At 35.8% G+C, this 23,282-nt stretch overlaps 1 protein-coding gene across 2 annotated transcripts in view; it reads right to left on the minus strand.

Moving 5' to 3' along the window:
• LOC103912321 (septin-2) overlaps positions 1-22,880 on the minus strand; it is a 40,299-nt gene extending 17,419 nt beyond the window's left edge. For both annotated transcript variants that reach the window (XM_009318580.1, XM_009318573.1), the window contains exons 1-9: positions 22,860-22,880; positions 17,815-17,866; positions 16,597-16,696; positions 15,002-15,088; positions 14,249-14,372; positions 9,296-9,430; positions 8,716-8,833; positions 1,835-1,936; positions 876-1,021 (exon numbers count right to left, since the gene is read on the minus strand). In XM_009318580.1, the coding sequence (XP_009316855.1) occupies positions 876-1,021; positions 1,835-1,936; positions 8,716-8,833; positions 9,296-9,430; positions 14,249-14,372; positions 15,002-15,088; positions 16,597-16,696; positions 17,815-17,841 (839 nt within the window). In that variant the 5' untranslated portion in view covers positions 17,842-17,866; positions 22,860-22,880. The remainder of the gene's footprint in view (positions 1-875; positions 1,022-1,834; positions 1,937-8,715; positions 8,834-9,295; positions 9,431-14,248; positions 14,373-15,001; positions 15,089-16,596; positions 16,697-17,814; positions 17,867-22,859) is intronic.
• Positions 22,881-23,282: the final 402 nt, after the last annotated feature.

Raw genomic sequence — 23,282 nt, forward strand, 5'->3', positions numbered from 1 at the left:
TCATATGTAAGTGCCCTCCTACCAATATTCTTCAAAGACCCAAAGTATGCTGTCCTCCTCTTGCTCACTAATTACTTTATAGGAGTTGTTTATACCAGCCTTTGCAGTGTTAAGAATCTTGTGAAGACAGTTATTCAGAAAGATACTTTAATTCCTGAAGTATTTTTTGACTCTTAAGTGCTATTAAGTATAATTTGTAACTAAAAACTAGGTGGAGCTCTTTGGCTTACATAACAGCTGACATTGCCTAATAATTTTCAGTTGTCAAAAAAAAAAAAGGAAAAAATGCTTGCTACCAATGACCAGCAGAGGGCAATCCCTGCCTATTAGAGATTGAAATCAGAAATACACAACAGAATTCAATTTCCAACAATAGTGTGATGTCATTTAAAAAAAAAAAACATCACTTAAAACCATCTGCACAAGAAAAATATCTGTATTGGCTAAAATCATGAAGGGGCAGGGTATCATATTTAACATAGGATTTCCTATACTGCCAAGAAAACTGAGCTTTGCCTTTAGAATACTCTTTAGAGTTTAATCAATCACTTTGAGTAATATTTTAAAAGCCTCTCTGCACTACCCACTGCACTATAAAAAACTTCAATTTATATGTAAAGCTATCAAATCAGTTCACATAAGGCATAAAAACTGTCACATATATCTGACAACATAAAATATAGAAAATATTTTCTGAAGTCAGAGATCAGAGGATTACAGCAGCAAAACAAGCTCAGGCAGTGGACACAATGAAAAGTCACTCTACACTGCCATCAGAGCTAGTTTTGAATTAAGGAGTTCACGTTCTTATAACTCTCTAGTCACTGCACCAGTTACATCACCACAGGAGATGGGATAATTTTACCATTACTCACACCAGCATTGTGCGCAGTTTAAGGAAATCATTGTGCTCTGGATTTTCAACTTCAACAACTCCCCAGGGATACAAACGGCCTCTGATTTTTTTCCCTTTCACCTCAATAAGTTGATTGGATCCAATAACAGCAAAGGGAATGCTAGCCTAGTTGAGACAGAGCAAAACAAGTAACTGTTTTGATTTTTGACTGGTTACTTTTTTTTGTTTTGTTTTTCTTTTAAAGAACACACAGAGACTTTTAAGTAACAGACAGGAGAGGGGGAAAATAAATGTTGACAAATGCAGTCTACTAAAATCCTTCCACGTCAGAAAACCAACAAATCCTATTCTGGGCAATGCAACCTCTCATTATTAACACCTGTAGTTTTGTTAGGATCAGTTTGTCTTAACAGAAGCACAAAAGGAAATGACGCTTTGCTTTAGGAATACTTGACTGTTGTTGAAGTACAGTTTGGGCATAATGTGTCATCTGACATAACATCATGCATGGAAAACAGCCAACAGAAACATACTTCAGATACAGACTAAAGTAGCTAGAGAGAGAATTTCAGATACATTCTTCAAGCACCTTTGCAAGTATCACAGCACAAAGAGGAAATTACTTCAGTAAAACTTTTATTATCTGCTCTAACATGAGGAAAGTTGTTAATTAGTATACTAACCATAACACGCGCACATTCTCTCTCTTTGCTTGCATGTTAAAAGGTTTGAGTCAGAAAACAGACTGCAAATCACAGTTCTTAGTGAAGAGTTGCTTACATTTAAAAGAAAAGGAAGTCATGACACACTACATTTGGAATTCTGATGAAGCAGAGACTGGAATAAAAAGGATTATAATTCAGAGTCAACATCCAAAGAAAACTTAAATTTTCAACATGTTATAAAGGAATAAAGTACCTTTAAGCATACTGTAGGCTTGAAGAACTACTGCACTAATAAATTAGGAATGAGACTTGCCTTTAAAACTCTGGTTTGTTCTTTAAACTCCTCATCTTCATCAGAATCTGCATCAGGGAGCTGATAAATTCTAATGCCATGTTCAGAAATCTCATCCAGAACCTGAAGTTTACAAAAAAGGAAGAATAATAAATTCTTATTTCATTGAAGAGGTATTAAGTTAAAAATATATAAGATTGATTTACTAGTCTGTCACATCTAGAAAACTCAGAATGTTTTTCTGCTTTAGGCAGTTTGACAATGCTTAGAAAAAAATCATTAGCAGAAATTGCCATTACTTATGCTTTGAGTTTATGTACTACCAAATTAGTTTATGTTCCACTAGACTATCTTACATGGCATTAATTTCATTCTACCTATGAAGAAAGAAAACTCAGCATTTTTCATTTTTTCTTCATTCAACAGAAACTTGAACCTCAAGTCCATAAATATTCTGGTAAGAACAGTTCAAGGTATAAAAGCATTCAGCAAGCAACCTACGTGTTTTGAGGTGTAAGAAAGGAATACTAAGTGGGAAATCAATCACATCCTTAAAATCAAGAAAGGAAGCCCACAACTAGACCTGGTTGGATTTTAAAGATTTGATTTTACTGTTGCAGAAAAGTATCTTTAAAACATTGCTAAGATTTGCTAACTACAGAGGTTCTCTTTTAAAGAGCTTACTAACAGGCATTTTAAAAAGCCAAAACATTTGCTGAGATTGCCTCTGAATTCAACTGTTTGTAATCTACCTGTGATACAATCTTCAAAGTCAGATATAGCTAAACATGAACAGCAGCTCACCTGTCTGTCCACTCAAAGAGAAACAGACTCACTGACTAAATGTGTTTTGTGACATTCCTAATGTATGTTTCTTTGCATATGACCTTAACTAGCACATTATTGTGAAGTGATACAGAAACAAAGTTTTAAAATAAACATATCAAGATGCAGTCCAGGCCTTCAGACAACAATCTGTAGCTGTATTCGGGGAATAAACATCAGAATTAGAACACTATTTGCTATGAATGTTAGCTGCATAACTAATAAAATATTTGTAATACAATGCACTCTTGCACAGCACTTTTTGAAGACTAACAAATATGCACTTGACTCAATGTCAAAAGTGCCAAATAACACAGGCTTAAAGATTTTAAAAAAGGCACAAAAGATAAATGCATTTTTAGAAAATGTAGCAAGTAAATCATAAAAAAAAACCCAGAAGATATACATGGAGCATAATACAGAAGCAGACAAACCCAAAGTGAAGTTAATACGAAAAATAAGTAAAAGCAATGAATTTGTAGAAGGGATTCATCAGTTACAGCATCAAAACAATGCAGCTCATGTCAAAGTATGTATTTGTGTATTTGATATGTAAAAAATTTAAAAGACAGTGCCTATTGTCTCTTGAATCAAAAAGACAAAATTGTTGATTATTATTATCCACTTAAACTGGAGAAAGTTATTCAAAATCCACTAAGAGAAAAACCATCCATAAACAGTTTTCTTTACTGTCACTAATGTCTGAGATTAACATAAAAAAATACACTATCTGTATTCCTGTATACATTCTTTTCCTAATGAAATCACTGCAGGGGTTAGCAGCTAGCATAATTCCAGGCCTTTGGCAGTTTCAAAAGGTGGTACAAATCAATCCTTCCTTCAAAGCTGAAGAGAATGCTTCTACTGCCATACTATTAAAAATATTTAAGTCAGAAATCCCATCAAATACACTGACAAGATTTTCTTTCACTAAAGAAAGTGTGGTGATACAAGGAGAGCATGAAGAATGCTGAGATTCCACAATAACTCTCTTCAAAGGGATCTTGGATGTCTCAGCAGAAAAAGGTTAACTGTGCAAACTTCCTAGATTAGTATTCCCTAACAAGTTGCAACTGTAACCCCACAACCAGCACCTGAACCAAGCAGCAGCACTACTGCAGTAATGAACTCTTACAGTAGACAAAGTTTGGGCAAAATCGGGGCGGGGGGGTTGAGGTAATCATAAAAACATTCAGAAAAGCCTACGTAAGGACTTGTGCTATCATTACTACATATATAACGGGACATTAACTTGATAATACAAACACAGCCAGACTTCAAAGGCACAAGAGGTCTTAATGAGCCTTCCCATAGTATTGTTGGGTTCCTTGAACCTCTGTCATGACGGCAACCAATACCTACAGTATAAACAAAACTTGCCCAACCACAGCTTGGTTATTAAACAGCTGTTTAAAATAAAACAATCCTTCACACCATTAGAAGAGGAATGACCATGTATGAACCACAGTTATTCCCATGACAATGTTTTCCTGCCAGGTACATAAACATCCCCCGCACCCACATATGCGCACACACTGAATAAAATATTATGAGCCCCCACCAACACAGAGAGCAGTATTTTTAAAGGAAAAAAGAAATTTGGGAATAAGTGTTGCCAATAGGCAATTAACAGTTACATTCGCGCAATTACATTTAAATCAATGCATGTTGTTACTGTTCTGCAAAATGGAAGATAACTAAATTGCCACCAAATTATAATAAAAGATGCACAGCTGGGATAGGTGGGGCAGTGCTGCAGTGCAATGCCTTTAAGTAGCTGCATAAAACAAGAAAGCACATTTAACCTCGCTGAGATCTTAAAGATAAAATGCAAGTGAAACAATAACGGGAAAGCCGACAACAAGGGGTGCTAGAATAATATATTACAGCTGTTAAACCTAGTGCTTTCCTGAAAGGAAAAAGAATTGCAATAAAAACAAACTGTATTTTATGGTCCTAACAATGAAACAGCATTTTGCTTCTTCAAATCTGAATTTTATTGGCCTCAGAGGATTCTGTGTTCCTAAAGATTAGCCTTCCCATGGGAAATAAAAAAAGTCGTCAAAATATTAGTTCCCCTCTCATGAAGTCATTCTTTTGAGCAGGTTTCCTTAGCAGCCTTGCATGGCACAGCTTGTGAAACTGCCTTGCATTTCTTCCCACTCAAGAGTTTTAAAAAATAACTTTGAATTCCAGAAAGACCAAACAGGAATTACTCCAAGCTGGGTTTCCTTTGCAAGCACCACAAACTGATCTTGCCGCTTAGTCCAAAGCGGCAAAACAAAAACATTTTACTTTAGATTGATGGCCAAATGGCAGAAACATCTAAAAAAAAAAAAAAAAAAAAAAAAAAAAAAAAAAAAAAAAAAAAAAAAAAAAAAAAAAAAAAAAAAAAAAAAAAAAAAAAAAAAAAAAAAAAAAAAAAAAAAAAAAAAAAAAAAAAAAAAAAAAAAAAAAAAAAAAAAAAAAAAAAAAAAAAAAAAAAAAAAAAAAAAAAAAAAAAAAAAAAAAAAAAAAAAAAAAAAAAAAAAAAAAAAAAAAAAAAAAAAAAAAAAAAAAAAAAAAAAAAAAAAAAAAAAAAAAAAAAAAAAAAAAAAAAAAAAAAAAAAAAAAAAAAAAAAAAAAAAAAAAAAAAAAAAAAAAAAAAAAAAAAAAAAAAAAAAAAAAAAAAAAAAAAAAAAAAAAAAAAAAAAAAAAAAAAAAAAAAAAAAAAAAAAAAAAAAAAAAAAAAAAAAAAAAAAAAAAAAAAAAAAAAAAAAAAAAAAAAAAAAAAAAAAAAAAAAAAAAAAAAAAAAAAAAAAAAAAAAAAAAAAAAAAAAAAAAAAAAAAAAAAAAAAAAAAAAAAAAAAAAAAAAAAAAAAAAAAAAAAAAAAAAAAAAAAAAAAAAAAAAAAAAAAAAAAAAAAAAAAAAAAAAAAAAAAAAAAAAAAAAAAAAAAAAAAAAAAAAAAAAAAAAAAAAAAAAAGACTTCAAGCTGCGTCAGCAAAGGAGGATTTTGATTCTTATTCTTGATTAGAGATTCTGTTAGCCAAGATGCTTTGAGTTAGAACAATATACAGTAGCCAGACTTTCAAAGCTTTGGAACCACATCATACATTTGACTTAGTATAAACTCAGTTTGTAAAGTGACCTTTGCCAGCAGTACAAAAATAATGAAGACTTGTTTACCTGTTTCCTAACCACTCCCTCAGACTACAGCATAAGCGCCATTCATCTCGTTACATTTAGCCAATGCATAAATGTGGTGTCCATATATGTAAGTCAAGACAAGACTAGTTATTTCAAAGTAACTTTGCTCAAACTAGAAAGAACTAGACATGGATTAGTGCTGAATATGGTCAAGAGAGGTTGCCTTTAAATTAATCTGTTCATCACAGGATATGTAAACTGGGATTCATCTCCATCTTCCACAATAAATGTACATCATAAACCCTCAATCTAACATCACTTACAGAACAGTACTGAAAAATACGCAATTCCAAATTCACATTGGGAAACATGTTTGCTTGCGCTATTGCCATGTTTCAGCTAAAATCCAGTGTTACCAATACACAGAAGCCAATGTCAAACAGCACGTGCACTATGCTATGCTTGACCCTAAGAGAGGTCACCAAGCAGCAGATAAAAGGAGCACAGAAGAGCGAGCCCCAAAACAATTACAGCAAGTATTGAAACATGGTAAGAGTATGTTCCTCTTCATTTCACCTAAGAACTGCTTTTGTGAAAGATGACTATAGCTAGAACCTATTTTATATCAGTTTATTTTATGTATTTGAACTGACAAAGCAGAACATTCAGATTCCCAGTGAATTATATTGTCAAATAACTAACGTTCCACTTAAATGCCTGCTTCAAAACATTCAACATCATTCTGCTACCAAATGCTGAACCAAAAAATAAGCATCTATGAAAACTGAGCCTGAAGTATACTGCTGAAAGATCAAATACAGTTTTTTTTATAAAAAGTAGCAGCTCCACAAACAATATTACTATCAGATAAAAATCTTTCACCTAGTCAGTACAGCCACGGAAAAAGAGAAGAGGTAAAACCAGCATAAGCAGCCACATCTCTGCTTTGTTATTTCCCTAAGAGTTCTTTCAATTTGCCCACAGTACCTGTCATCTCCTCATAGCATTTGTGGAGGAACAAAACAAAAGCTCAAGAGCCTGGACAGAATTTCTCCCAGCAAGATCTAGAGATCCTTTTCAACTCAGTGAATGATCCTTTTTTTTTTCCTCCCCCCTTTCACCTAGTTCATCATAAAGCTGGTCTTGTTTATACTTTTGTATAAATACCTCTCCCCCTTTCAGTGAATGTTTGTCTACATTGCAGACAAGGTTCATACAGTCACAACTGTCCCTTTTAAACTTCCTCAAATACAGAGGATTTGTTCCATTTCTTGGGCAAGTCTTCCTACATCACTGAGCTTTATACAAACACAACAGCAATGCCAGCAGTACCTCGCTTGCCAAATTGGAGTTGCTTACATGCCTACACAAACCATGGTCACACCTTTGATTGTGGCACTGGTCCACCCAAAAAACTCCTAAACTAATCCTCTGAATTTAGATTGAGTTCAGCTAACATGCTGTTTTGTAAGCATGGTTTTAACTATACTATTTTCCCAGTTAAATAAAGCTGTACTCCCTCTTCAAGAAAACAGAAAAATACCCCCACACAAAAGCCCTTGGAATAAAGATTCAATAACCATTCTAAAGCATTACTGGAAGCGAGAGGATCACAATCAAAACATCCGTCGTGCCCTCCACGAAAATCAAGAAGTGGTAGTATAAAATTATATTAAGATATAAAAGATTTAAGATATAATCTTACCATGAAAAAAAGTTTGCATACTCTGGTGCAAAGTATAGACTGCATTTTAGAAGTACTAATTACCACTACACTACTCAAGGCATAAGTTATTAACTTAAAAATTCATAGGCTTTGTAGGGTTCAAATCTGTTAGACTTTACAACTGAATGTACTGGTTTTGAGTCAACAGAACCTGAAAAAAAGCTTGTGATCTCAATAAATTTTACTGAACCACCTCTCAACATAATACAATCTCACCACCTACCCATTTCTTTCTTTAAGAAAGTGCATGAAGTCATTCTGAATCAAAGAGGATAAACCAGGAAAGATTAAATCTTTACATTCATTGGCCAGATTATTCTATGATGAGATTAAATGAAAATTAGATTTATAGTTAAAGACTTGTACAACCACAAATATGTACATTATTCCTGTAGAATTCACTACAGTGTCATATTTGGCAGAGGCTGGCCTGTCTTGGAAAGGTTTGGCAAAAAAAAAAAAAAAAAAATCAAGACAGCAAGTAAATCTTCCAACGCAAAAAGATTTACTTTAGTACCACTGTCTGGAAAGCCCTTCTCCAATGCAGTCCTGAGTATGTCCTGGTATTTCACATGAACAGATAACCTAGTAGGAAAACACATAAACAAGACAACATACATTTTTCCATAACAATGGAGCTACAAAGAGCATCCTGTTAATATATTAGCCCAACTGTCCTGTCTCTATGTTAGTGTTTTAGTTTGTATCATGGGTTTTAGTTTGTATCATGGGTGCATTTATTTAAAGTTTCCAATTACCCCGACTTAACCACATTTTGCTACAAACCACACAGCACAGTTAGACTACACAAACCAAGTTTCTTTTGGATGAAACTCAACCTAAAGATACACTCTCAGAACATATCTAATGCACTCCCAGCACTAAGGGGCATTCAGTCCACTGGACTAAATGAGAGCTAGTCTGAAACATCTACACTACACGCACTTCAGGATGATTTGAGCCCTCATTAAACTGTTTTGCTCAAAACCTGCTCTATTGGACTGCACTGCTTGCTAAGATAGATGAAGCCCAGAATGGCCAGATTCTCAGCAAGTGTAACTGGTAAACCACATCAGACTTCAGTGAAGATTTCCCACCTCACACTTCCTAAAGATTAGGTCCTTGGCCAATATCGTTCACCCCTCTTCAGTTTGAATTTACTTTACATCTGGCTTTAACATTATATGGGTTGCATTGTTCTCATGATCAAGTGTTAGACCTACTCTTCTCTTCAGCCTTTCCCTCTCCTTCAGCGTCAGTGTGTCAGCCTTGGCAATCACAGGGACAATGTTGACTTTTCCATGAAGAGCTTTCATGAATTCTACATCTAATGGTTTCAGCCTGCCAACAAGTGGAAAATAAAAGGAGAGAAAAAAAAAAGGGGTGGGTTTTTTTGTTTATTTTTAACAGACCAAATGCATTAAAAATTATTTCAAGTATCTACATAAATATTATTTCCAGAATAAATTAAGTCCAAGCACTTGCTTATCAGCTTGATTGTGTAAAGGTTGAACTGCAATTAAAATTGTCACTATAAGATAAATTGGATATTATAAGCTCTTATGTTTCTGGGTGATAAACAACGTAATACTGACTGCTTCAAAACAATTATTAAATGCCAAAAAGGGGACAAAGCAGAGGAGAGCATTAATCCCCAAAGAGCATTTTAATTGCACTGGCTAACTGACAGTGTAGGAAGTAACTCAATTAACATTCAAGTTAAGTTTCCAGTTCAAGTAATGAACAGACTTATGAACACAATACAACGCCCTAAAATACAAGAGCTCAAGAGCTTTTTCTTACCCATGCCCAAAGGGAGAGATGAAGTAAAAACAGCAATGGACTCTGTTGTCTATAATGTGGCGCCTGTTTAGACCGCTTTCGTCATGAAGGTATCTTTCAAACTGGTTGTCAATGTACTGGATAATTGTTTTGAAGCTGTGGTATGGGGGGGTGGGAAGAAAGAGAGGCATCTTAGATCAGCTTTAAAATAATAAAAAAAGAATTATGAAAAGATAAGAACAGGAGGAGAATCACACTTTTATTAAGAACATTTCTGTTACAAAAATTCAACTTCCTAGCATTGTATCTACTACTGCGAAGTATTTTGATAATGCAAAAAGATATTTTCATAGCAACCACCAAGTGTCTATTTATGCCTAGAGCTACTTTCAAGTGTTACTCTGTCCACTGGATAAAAAGTTCAAGTGCAAGCTCAGAAAAAAAGCACTTAGTGCTGAGACAACACAGACAGGAACAGAAGATTGAGGATTTTTCTGCTTTTTTTCTGGGGGCAGGGCACGAGGATTTGTTTTTAAACCAGCTGACAAGTGACATATCCTGGATATACTCTTGATTTACAACCCTGACCCTAGAGCTAGGTTTCTATAGTTACCTATGAAAATTCTGGTATTCTAGTCTGTTTGAATTAAGTACAAATACATTTGCAAGTCATGCACTACAGCATCACATGATTTATTAAGCTATTTTTGTTACCTTACAGAATCCTGTTCTGTTGGCAAAGAAAAATAATTCTTACTTAGTTCAAGGCAATTTAAAATATGCCCTGCAAAGAAGTAAAGGAACACAAAATTTGATCATATAGATTAATCAGATACAAAGAACAGTGACTAGAGAGAGAAAAGAAAAAACGGTGATCTTAGTAATGCATTGTGTTAAGATATTCCAGAGCACGTAGACACCTGCAAACAACATTAATATAAAAGGACACTTTATATTAAAGTACTGTAGGGGAAGGGAAATGAACACACCGATGAAGATGAGATTAGGCAGATGATTGTGTGTCATGAACATATCTTAAACTACTTGGGGAAAAAATGAGCAGAAAGCTTAACTTGAAAAATAGTATTTCTGTTATTGAGAAAGTGCAAATTTGACTAGAGAGAGGAAACAGCCAAGAGAACACAAAAAAAAGAATTAGTAATCTGGAAAATGAACACATAGAATGATGGCAAATACTGTGACAGGCAGCAAAGTTCAACCCTGGGCTGCATGGCTGTAATGAAGATAATGAAACAAAGTAACAAGAGTGATGGAAGAGATCCTAGAGGGAATTTGATTTTCCAAAATTGAGTAAGCTTTTGGATCTAGGAGGAATAAATCCATAGTAGAATATATATACACACATTTATATCTTTGCAAGATCTGCACCATTCTAAGTCGTACTACAGAAGACGACACAGCAAAACATGGAATTTATTGGGTTTTGACCTTAGTGCTGCTCAAGTCTTTAAGAACTAGCATCTTAATACCTAAATGTGTTGAAAAAGGACAACATGGTTTATGTTCCTGTTGATCTTAGATACTCTCCTCTTAGCTGGTGAAAGGTAACAAGACTAAAGACATACAAATATTAGGACAGAAACCAAGCACAAACAATGGGAAAGCAACTATCACACATTTCTCTGGCAATGTAATTAGTTTACGTGCAGTTTTCTAGCTCTAACAGCTGTAATTTTCCCTATAAATATGGTTTAGTGTCCTGTACCTCCTGGCTTCCGGGAAACACCTGGCTTATACCACTGTGCTATCATTACTTAGGAGATAGCACATCCTGTATTGTAACAGCAAACAACACAAGCGCTGCATTTAAGCCTATTGGGGGAAAATGAACAGTATTACCAAGCTGCCAAAACCCACAATATACATCTTAACATAAGCCAGTAAAAAAAGAAAGTTAGCAGCAGCCAGAAAGCAGTTATCAAAGAATAAGCTGCGACACTGCAACCAAGATGAAACGAGGCATATGATCAGCAACATCTAACAAGTTAATCTGTAAACTGTTTTTGTCAACTATCCTTTTGAGACCAGATTTCATACCAAATCTGTGCATGAGGCAGTATTTTTTTCCTCCCCTCCTTAGATCCTCTCTCTTCTGTCTGATGAAAGATGTTACTTTAAGGACATGCTTCTCTCACGATCCAAATGTCTTTATGTATGGAAGAGCCATTCTATGCTTCAAACCTCCCACCATAAAGAATTTTGCTATTCTCCAAACACACGCCTGAACTGATGCCAATAGCATTCCTAGGTGTAGTCTGATTCTAGAATACAGAACTCCAGCTAGCACTAAAGCTTCACACAGAATCTAAAAAAATTATCACTATGGTTAACTGTGGTTAGCATCTACCTTTTCTTACAGGCTGTTTTAAGTACAATAGCATTTGGAAAACAAAAAATAACCTATTTCAGATAATGTGTTGTACTAAATCTGTAACAACTCATTTCCCAATCCAACATTATTCTTCTTCCAATCCAGAAGACCCCCCTGGACAAACGCCTGACAATACATAATTCTTACTAGCACTTCTGTGATGGAAAATACATAAAAATTGACCCCAGTTCCATCCTTGAAAGTCAAGCTCTAAAATTAAGCCCTTTTATCAATGCAAAGACAGAAACCAAAAGCCGTTAGGAAACCTACTCAGGAGAAAGGTATTTGAAACAGGATCAGCGATTGCTGCCTCCTAGGGACATTGTGCCAGTTTGATTTACCTCTGTTCAAAAATAACCTTAGTTATTTACTTAGTTACTTAATAAAATTCATCACCCTGAAAAACAGGTAGCCTGCACAAATTGCAGCTTTCCCAGGAAGTGCTTTATAGAACTTGGATCGAGATCAGCACCATCTACCGGTTAACCATAATTGCAGTAAATGCTCCTGAACACAAACATAAGTTCAAGAACAAGAACTTGCTGCTTCCTCTGAACTAACGAGGAAGGAAGGTAGTTGCAGTGGGTTAGTCTTGACTACAGCTTGAAACAAAGAGTTTATCCATCCAAGTCCCTATGTTATCCTGCAAAGACTAAGAGACTGTCAAAATGACACTCATCATGGCTCAAAGTCTTTTCATGTGACATAAGAAAATGGGACTAGAGAGAAACAATTAAAATTAATTGCATCTTTTTATTTTGTACTATGTAAGTACTATTTGTTCCCGTAATGTATTTTGATGTTTAAGATTTGTCACAGAAAATGAAGTATAAACCAGTAAATTGTTCTACTGGATCTGAATCATCATGGAATGACTCTATTTAGCAAGCCTCCAAAAAGAAAGGGGAAAAATCTGAACACGTAGGTCTCTAAGAAACATCTTAGCAGAACAAACAAAGGGCATTAGAACACAATCAACAGGAAGAGCTCTGTATAACACAATACACGGGCTGCAGAGCTTTTAGCTCCAGCGGAAGGAAGCTCTAGTCAACAGTGCACAAAATAAGCAAGACCACACTGCAATCCAGAAAGATGCCTTAGTGTATTCTAAAAGCTCAATTTTTTCCAACTTAAAGTAGGAAAAGTGGGAAGAAAATAAAAAACCCCACTACAGCTTCACTTTCAAACTTTCATTTAGTATATTATAACTTCACTGCCTTCATTTTTGCTGTGTTTCTACAGTGTACCGTAGAAAGAAAAGAAAAACCACGTCTGATAACAAAGTTCTTCAGAATGCTCCAGATAACACAGCATTCTGCCAAGAAAAGATTACAAAACATTCTATTAGGATTACAGACGTTTATTTTATCACCTACTTGCCTCCTTCCTGATCTTTAACTTATACTGAAGAACTCAGATCAACCAGTATTAGCTTTATGCCCCCTTTCTCTGCACAGTGACACTTCGTTTGCCTTAGAATGACCACCACCACCAAAGAGCATCAACAAAAATTAATGGCTAAGCAAAACAAATATTGTTAGCACTTCTTAAAAGACAACCATGTGGAAATTCAAAGCTTCTAGTTGCACTGGAATAATTCAGGCATCCTAGTAAGCACATAAATATATCTTATCTTTATTTGAAAAACATTATCACAAGATCAGCTTTCCACAGTTAAAGAAAAGTGCATGACAATGATGATTTGGAAATTACATTTATGAACAAACTTATTAATTCTGATTTTGTTACAAACTGCCCAGTTCCTTCATAGCTATTTTACCATTTTCTTTCTTCATGATCTTTATGCTAGAGCAATTATGTATGTTGTTCAGTGTATCTGCAGACGATTAGTTCAGCCATTAGAGATTATCAGCGATATTTAGGCCAGAGAGCTAAGCAGTAACTCCATCATTAAAAAATGCAGTTCTATCAAAATTGCTAGTAGTACATATAAAGGCAATGAAAAGTACTGTCTTAAAAACATGGAAACTGGATGGGCCACAGACACAGAAATACAAACAAAAAATTCCCCTTCACCAGAATTCTGCCCTATCAGAGCAGCTATGGAGACAACAAGTTGACTGTAGTTGTCACAGAGAACCTTACTGGAGGAAAGGCCATTAATTTTGAGGGAGAATGATAGACAGCCTAGAGAACACTAACTAAACCTTTTAAAAACATAAAAAAGTGGTTAGAAAATTGAAACAGGAAGTTGTACAAAGTAATACAGTTTTACTAGACATGTGTATTTCAGGCAACAAAAATTGTAAGAGAAACTTGATTTGAAAGCTCACACAAACTAAATGATCATGTCACTAATGATATGAAGATGAGCACCCAGAATGCAGAAGTGCTTAGAAAACTGTGTTAACTGCAAGAACTCAGAAAAGACCCTCTACCATGAATTCAAGATTACACTCCATTAACGTTTAAGAATAACGAACCTGTTGCTTCCTCTTAGTACATCAAAGTTATCCGAAGACCACCAGCTGATTCACTTAAGTTCAGAGAGACAGACACACTAGAGTAGCATTTGTGTAAGATACAAACTCTATCAAGCAAAGCAGTATTTACACACATACCAGTCCTGGCTGTTAATGGCATCTCCATATCCTGGTGTGTCAACTACTGTTAAACGCAGTTTCACCCCTCGCTCCTCTATCTCAACTGTAGAAGCTTCGATTTGAACTGTTCTCTCTATTTTCTCTAAAATAAAGGAACATTTTGATTGTTATTATGCCTATCAAGTGCCGCAGAAACCCCTGCAAGAGAGAGCAACAGAGGAGGAAATGCAATCTGAAGTGTATTGTAATCTACATGACATAAAATATTTTAAAGAAAAATAAAAAGGCTAGCTAGTCAAAATTTAACGCCACATTTTTGTAAATAAACAAGAAGCAATGAGCTAAAAAAGGGGATTTACTCATGACAACATGCAAAAATAAAATTACAATACTCAGAAGCATGCTAGATTCTTTGTCCAAAGGTATTTACACCTCTAACCAGGATTTAAGGCATCACAGGCAAAAAACAACAGAGTAAATGGGAATTAGAGCAAAACTACGTTGAGGTATATTGACACCTAAAAGGTTTGGGGGGTTGATTTTTTTAGTAACAATTGATGAAGAAACATCAAAAGCTGAGTCTTTGAAAAGAAACATAAATGAGAAAATGACAGCTCAAAAAAAAACATAATTTGGAGGATTAAAATACATCTAGACAGCATGAAGAAAGGGTCTCATGGCTGAAGTTATCATGAGAATGAAACAATGTTAACTGAAAGAACATGAAATTTCATAGGGTATGTGCTGGAGGAACTGCAAAGCCACATTTACCTGCAGCTCCAGGAATATAACGCTCTGGATAAAGATCAGTCAGGAACAGACTGTTAATTAAAGTGGATTTTCCCAAGCCAGACTCACCTACAAACAAAATAATTCAAGTTATTAAGCATATACACCTTTTACTCCAGGCTTTTTAAAGCACCTCCTCTTTCCCCAAGCCCATGTTATGGAGGAAAAATAATTTGTTCATCAGGATCCACCTTAGTTTTTGAGATAAAAACATCAAAGGTTCAGCTAAGCACTTTAAAAACACCGGAAAAAAAGCCTCTAGTGTTTTTATAAACGTTACATGAAAATGCTAAGTTTACTGTAACAGATTTCATAATAAAAGCTGAAAGGTCATACAGCACTTTGACTATAGATCTAGAGATAGTCAGGTTACTTCAGGGAAATAAAAGCTTTTTTCATTTAAACTTACAAAATCAGGAGCTGTAACTCTCTTGTTGAAAATTTCTGAAAGCTTTAAGGTTTTCCTAAGCTAGAAATTGAACCTGGAACACTGTTAGGAGAGAGAATGAATAAAGCAATCCCAAACTAATCGTTGAGCTTTGCACCCTTATAGTTAGGCTACATATGTCCTATGAAACAGAAAATCATAAGAAAATTATTCAAAATTCACCTGAGAAGTTCCATAATTCTAGAACTTCAGGTCATACAAATTTTGTCCTACATCAAAGTAATAAAGTTAAACCTGTAAATGCGATTACTAAATCTGAATTTCAAAAAGTCACTTTTTTCCAAACACAAGGAATCAAAGGAGTCAGCATTTAGAACAATTGGCCATGTTATTTTAGATGCTACTAACCTATCTGAGAGATGGAGACATTATCTGTATTTATCAAACTACATGAAATAAAACACTCTACACTTATCACAGGTTACCTGTTTATTTTACAGACATTGCTGAATGCTCTGTCACCAAGTAATCCCAAACGTACTACAGAGCACAGAGAACAAGGAAGAAGCATTATGCATCTCTTCTCATTTTCATTTTTCAATAACATGTAATTCCAAGGTAACTACTACAAAAAGGTGATAGTACTGTGGACTCCCTTTGCACTTGTATAACATTAAACTGATTCAATGTAAGTATAATTCAACATGTTACTTAAAACAGCTTTGTGCCTAAAGGATTTTCCATCAAAGACTCCTACAGGTGCTCATTCGCAGAACAGGCAAATTAAAAGTTTAGTTACAATACCAGAGTGAGTCAGTATAGAACAGCAGAAAACACAAGAATAGCATCACCATTTCAACAGCAAGGTATTCACCGTGTGCGTTCATGCCTTCAGTTGGGGAAATGGGAATCAAAGAAAGATTAAGCAACTATCCCTACCATCTGATGATGAGTCAGGAATACAAGAATGTCCTGTTGGCTCAAAGTCATCATGTTTAATCACTACAAATACTCCCTCCTACCAAACATGACAAAATACTAAGAGATTTAATTAGAGAGTGTATAGAGGTTCAAAGCTGCTTCTTCTGTATAACAGTCAATCGCTAAGTAGGAAGACATATATGTCTATATGAAAGAAATTTTTTTTGTTGTTGTATAACAGTCAAAAATACTTAAACAAGTCACTCACCAACCACCATCAGTGTGAATTCAAAGCCCTTCTTCACAGATTTCCTGTGAACCTGGTTGGGCAGATTAGCGAATCCCACATAGCCTGCCGAGTCGGAAAACTGACAAGAGAACAAAAGTTGAGTATAAATGAGATCCCCTTCCCCCAAAAAGTTGAAACAGAGTTCAGTTGTTTCTCTACAATAAAGTCCAGAGGTATATAAAGCACATGGACAAATAGAGAATGAAACAATTTTTTTGCTGCTATAGCAAGGCAGACCTTGAAACAGGCCCATTTACCAAGCAGTCTGATATAAATAGAAATCTGATAAGTACCTTGGGCTACACATAAACAAAAGTCTCTCCTTGGATAAAAAAAAAAACAAATCTGCAAGCTTGCAAGAACACACTATAACTAATCTCAAGCTGTAAACATAGCTAAAAATCCCAGAGATTTTAAGCTAGAGATCAAAAATCTGTTCAAATTTGGTATCTGCTGCTACTATCTTCTATAAAAATAAATAATGCATACAGTCACATGTACAAAAAACAAGAACATTGTGTAGTAATGGAGAGATTACCAATCACACAGAGATTGATCTTCTGCTTGTTAAGCTGTTCACCTATCCTCGCAATGTTTAACTTCTAACACAAAAGCAGGAAAAAGTAATGTGTCTGAAAAACTTATCAGAGAGATCTGGGCTATAAAAAGGGCAGTCTGCTTCACCATCTGTTATCATCTGACTGAAAACCTAATAGGAGCCTAAACAAGAACTGCAGCCACTTGGTTTAGGGACCTATGAGCTAGCTGGAACCAAATGTTTGCTTCACAGATGAGTTTATGATGAGAACAGTTTTTATACCATGCCGTACTTCCAGTGGGGCAGGGGGGATACAGGAGAAATCACTTAAAATGTGATTAGTTATTTGCTAACTATCTTTTTAAAACCTACCCAGAGGGGCAAAAACATTAGAAATGAAAGTTTGTCAAATGAAATTTCCTTAGATAAAGGCACCATTCTAAATGTGTAAGCAAACACTGAATGTCTGGCAAACATCTGAAAGCCTATTACTAGAATCACATGCAAGCTGTTTCTACTAAACAGTTCCTTTTAAGAAACGCATCTGAAGCAATAAGGTATCATTTATTCACTATTTTACCACTTCAGTAAAACCACAAGTATTTTCAGAAGTTGAATAGATTCTAAACAAAGTTTTGGCTATGCAGCCATCTCTTTACCTTTACTTTTTCACCTGACTGAGTCATGTTTCGTCACTCCAAGTTTCAGACACTGGAAAATAAAATCCATAGTGCATGTCAGCTGACTTGAAGATTACATTCATTTGAATTCTGAACTGATCAATTTCATGTAATATTCACATTTTATTCTAGTAGAACGAAATGTCACATACTCAAAGATTACCAGAATAAACAAGCTATAATCAAAATGGCTGCTTCTGTGAAGCTATTCCCAGAAAAGAAATTACACAGGATTATCAAAACCAGAATACTTCATATAAATACTTAAAAGTTTTAAAACAGAAAGATTCCTTTAAAACTCAAAATATTAAAATTCAGCATCCTTAAAGATCTTTCATCCATCCTGCCTTTACAGAAGGAAAAATATCTACTGAAAGCTAATGCTGAGTATGCATGGTACTCCTGATGTAATTTTTTTTAAGTTCTCTAATTCTGTAATTAGCTAATAAAACCTGAAATTCAAATATTCTCTGTTCCCAACACCCTATATAGAATAGCATGAGGAGGTCCTTTTTCCTTCTGTTTTTACCCTTTCCACTTATGAATTATATGTTTCCTAAAGATGGTTTACAAATAGGTGAATCTAATCTAACTGTTGTCCAAAAAATGGTATTTGAGAATTATGACCACATACAAAAAATCTCCCGAGAACAGGACACCTATGGGATTTCCAGGTAAAGGTTATAACATTATTTTCAGCCACTTCAAAGTGCTATCGCTGAATGTGAACACTACACCAAACATTGCAGAACCTTGGCACTTGGCTAACCCATGCTGGACATGAAAATTCACCCTGATCTGAGGGGCTATCAAAAAGATTTGTTCTTCAGTTTCAGACACCCAGAACAGCTGGGTTTTGGCAAGCCCTTATCTTTTTACTCAAGGATGTTAGTTGTGCTATAAATTAGTTATCACGGCAATAGCAAGGCCCTTTTATTTAGAGCAGCCACAGAGCGCTGACAGGAAACACAGAAGTGGCAGGAGCACTTCACAGCTCGGTTTGTTGACAACGCAGCTCTTGGCCTGGGAAAGCGGGGAAGTGACCTATGCAGGCACCTGTGTGTTCAGACAGAAATGCTTTCCTGTTGGGTAGCAGAGTCGTTCTAGCAGGATACAGTCCAGTTTCTGACACCAGCAGTTTGACAGTCAAATCCTAGTAGAGACGTACTAAGCTTTGGACTAAAGGAAAAGTCAAAGATAGCATAACTGCAACTTGAAGTTTTAAAGAAAACATCTTCAGCTCACATGGCATTTCATTTGCCCCGAAACAGGCATTTCAAATCCTGGTGCAGACACCAGCCGTCCTGTAAGCAAGTAAAGGTTTTTTTCTCTCCTCCAACTACTTTTCCCCCATACCCAGTTCATTTGCTAGCAAATGAAAGCCTAATACATCCATTGCCTGGAAAATAGGGAGGTCCTGATCCTAATTATCTCCTGACAGCCTCTAATTGGGTATTCCTCAAAATATCTGTCAGTGAGGCTGTGACTGTCTTTAAGGATCTGTAACATTGGTTGGCTGGAGACCGGAATGAGCCCTTGCATGTTGGTCAAAGAAAAATAAGCTCTGTTTCTTCAAAACCATTCTTAAGGGATGTTTCCCAGGCTGTTTTGAGGAATACGTTGCTCTGTCCACATCTTGTTTCTGCGTTTGGAAGTCTCTGTTGTCACCTTGTCTATAAAATCAGTAACATAATTCAAGACTTTAGAAAAGTTCATAAATTGTCACTGCCTGAGTGCTAAGGTAGGTAGACCTTCTGGCCCATTTCTCACAGTAATGCCAGAGGAGAAGCCACCCAGAGCAGCTGCCTATAGTTAAAGGTGAGAAGGGGGAACAATTCAGCTTTAAATATGTATGGCAAATTCTCTCATTACTTCTGCTTTAAACTGACAATATAGTCACATCCATTGTAGCATTACCCAAGCTACTTGATTAAAAAACAGAAGAGTCAAAATTGTTGTCAACTGATTATGACACATCTGGCTTCAAAATTAGTCTGTCATCTCATAAAAAGCTAAATTTACATTAAATCATCCCACAATTATAACTTACAAAGCCTGTTTCCTAACAGGCAAACCACATTCACCTTGTGTTTTACTCTGCCCAAAAAAGTTGCTGTGTTTTACTCTGACCAAAAAGCTGCAGGACAGCTGCTCTGATCACATCATGATGGCACCACAGGCTTAAACGTCTGCATACAACAAGCATCCAGTTAGTTATTTCCCACTGTATTTTTTTAGAATAGAAATATTCTAACTAAAAGTTAGCTGGGAGGGGGAATATAGAACTGCTGTTCCGCAACATCTAAATAAGGCACTGAGGTTCAAATGAATCCTCAGTTATTCAGCCTCAACACATTTTGCAATTCATAATACCGCCCTCGTGAGGTTTCCTAGAAAATTATTCAACCAACGAACTTCCCCAGATGACCATGAGCTGTCTTCCTGAAGCTTTACCATATCATTACAAATCAAAACCTTAGAATTGGCAAAATACCGTATGTTACATCTTCTTACAGCACCAAATAACCACAGTGCTTACAGCATTGCTTACAAGTGATAACTTGTCAATGGACCAGGCTACACTATGCATCAATAACTGCTGAAATCCTTAAGTCTGTCTGCATACAACTGAGTCAAACACTAAAATAATGTGAAGTTGAGTGTCTGACAACACTCTGGATAGTCCCACATCTGGAAATTGTAATGTTTCATTTTTCATCAATTTTCCATAACAAAATTAAAAAAGAAAAACCAAACAACTAAGGCAAAACAGAGCAAGCCATAGCTGTTCTGTTTTCTTTAGATTTTCAAAGGACTATTTCAATTATTATGAGATGAGCAAAGCATCACTTGCAAAACATTTCAAAGAGAAAGGAATAGATAAGATACAATTGCATTAACTTGCAAAAAGCAGTGAAACTTCATTTGTAAATAACTGTGGGCCCCATTTAGCAGGTCTAGCAGAAAAAAGGGACACTATGCTACAGTATAGGAACATTCAAATCAGTTCTTGAACAGTGGATAATGTAACGAAGTTTCATTTTGGATCCCAACAAATTCCTATCCTAAACAACGTGCTGTTGGGCAATCGAAGGGAGCAGATTAACACTAAGTTCAGTTACGGTTGCCTCCTCTACAAATACAGAGGCCTGGAACATGCCATCCTACTGCCTTCTGCTAAGAAAAGTATTCCAGTGAGAGAGAAAAAGAGGGGAAGGAAAATGGGTCATTTCCTTTGTTCCTGTCAGGATGCAAGAAGTAAACTGTTAGGAACAGGCAGACTGGGAGCTTCTTAATAGGAACTAGCACAAAGAAAACACTATGAAAAATGTACAAAGAGTGTTTCCATATAAGGATATTAAACAACATTTTAAAATAATCACTTTAGAGTGACCTTAACAACCATCTCTACGAGCAGAATAGCCCTCCTGATTTATCAAATGAGGCCTCTTTCTTTCCATCTGAGATTATATAACTCTGATACTTTTTTAAAAGTATTTAATAACCTAATAAGGAACCACAGAAAGCTAAAGACTTCAGTAGGTCTCCAAGTGCTGGAAATGGGCTCAACAACATTAGCATTCTGAAGTTACATTTTCAGACTTAAAGCAGACAGAAAAACACCAATAATACCTCAGTAAAATACCAATATTTGTGGTTTCTCACAAAAAGAACTACAAAAACCCACAAAGAAATGTCAGAGTCAAGTACTGAGGCACATAAATAAATAACAATAAAATTTATAACTTCTCCAAGTGTCTTGCATACAAACAAGGAAATTATGTGAAAATTAAAAGTTTCCTCACTGTATTCCAAACTGGATATAGGGGTATTCAAATACAAAGCATTTAACTTTTTTTTTTTTTTGGTATCTTACACTATCAAAGTTGTATGACTGGCCCAATTCTACGAAACAACAGCAGATCCAGCAGAACCTGTTCTCTGTGTCATGCTTTGTTCATAGCACACCCTCACCTCTGGTTGGAAACCCCCTCCCAAAAGCTCCTAGGGAGAAGTGTCACTCCCTCTGTATCAACAATCCCAGATGATTCAATTTTCCTCATTAGAAACAGATGTTACCAATTGAAGGAATCCTCTTTTACACATTAACAATTGAATACATTTCTGCATTACTCTTATTCAGGAAAATGACTGTATCACTTCCACCAAATATAGAATTTAACAGCAAATGCAACAACAACAAAAAAACCCAGCTATAGCACCTGCAGGTAGACCAAGCTAAGTGTATGCCACTGCTTTGTCTTTAAATTAGTATTCAGTGTTAGTAAGTTTTACAGAATTCATTTTGATAATGTATTTGAACCAATGACACACCATATAGATTATTACCAGGAATGCATTCCTGTTCATCAAAACTTGTGACGTTTCTGTGACTTAACAACACACATATGCACAGCAAAGGGAGGCAAGGACTAAGCAAGTAAGAGAGACCAACCATGTACGAGCGCTGTTCTTAAAAGGAAAAGGTCTAGAAAAAGCAATGCATGAATCTAGAGCTCTAATCCTAAGTATTTTATTTAAAGTTCTCTTTCAACGTTAACACATTACTCTAGACAACTTCCTTTCTTACTGCTATTTCAATGAATACAGTCACTTAAAAAGCACAAAGGAGACAATGATACCGTTCACGTTAATGATCAGTTTTAGTGATTATGTGCTTCCTACGCAAGCAGCCTTTGACAGTATTTTCCCAGAGTTACTGTATCAGAGAAAAATACTGTAAAACAGACCTGTAAACATGAAAACCAGGGGCTTTTTTTTAATTAAAAAGCTAAACATATTAGCCATGATCACTCATCAGGAAATAGGCAGCTCTGCTTCACGCCCACAAAGCTTAACTGTAATTGTGTACATACTAGCAATGCATAGCAAACAGTGATAAGTTACTATTTTAAATCGCTACCAAATCAAGCTTAAGTCCCATGATACCATGCAGTCTCTAACCCGCATATGTGAACAATAATTTAAGACCTTAAAAAAAAAAAAAAGCAAGGGTGAAGCACTCGACCCATCTGTTGCCAAATCAGGTATGCGTCGTTCTGCGTGGCGGTGGCTCCGCATTTCTCCTGCCGCATCCCCCGGTTCCTAGCAGTAGGCCACGCTCGGTGCTGCAGTTTTGAAAACATCTGAGGAATGCCCGATGGAGCCAGAACTTCCTCCTCCATCCCCGCCCCGCATCTTCGGCTACGTTATGCCGGGCAGACCCCAGCAGCGCAGAGGTCTTATCCACATCTCAAAAGTAATGCATGCCTTGCTTTAAAAACAAACGAACGCCTGCGTAAAACGGCCCACGACCCGCGGCCTTTCGTGGGTTCTGCCCCGATACGCTTCTCCCCTCCTCATGTATCACCTTCAAAAACCTCTCCCCGGGCAGAGGAGGGAGGCCGGAGCCAGGGCCCCGGGGCCGTGCATGGAGCACACGCAGC

Source organism: Pygoscelis adeliae, unplaced genomic scaffold (genome assembly GCF_000699105.1).
Source record: "Pygoscelis adeliae isolate BGI_AS28 unplaced genomic scaffold, ASM69910v1 Scaffold410, whole genome shotgun sequence".
Lineage (NCBI taxonomy): Eukaryota > Metazoa > Chordata > Aves > Sphenisciformes > Spheniscidae > Pygoscelis > Pygoscelis adeliae.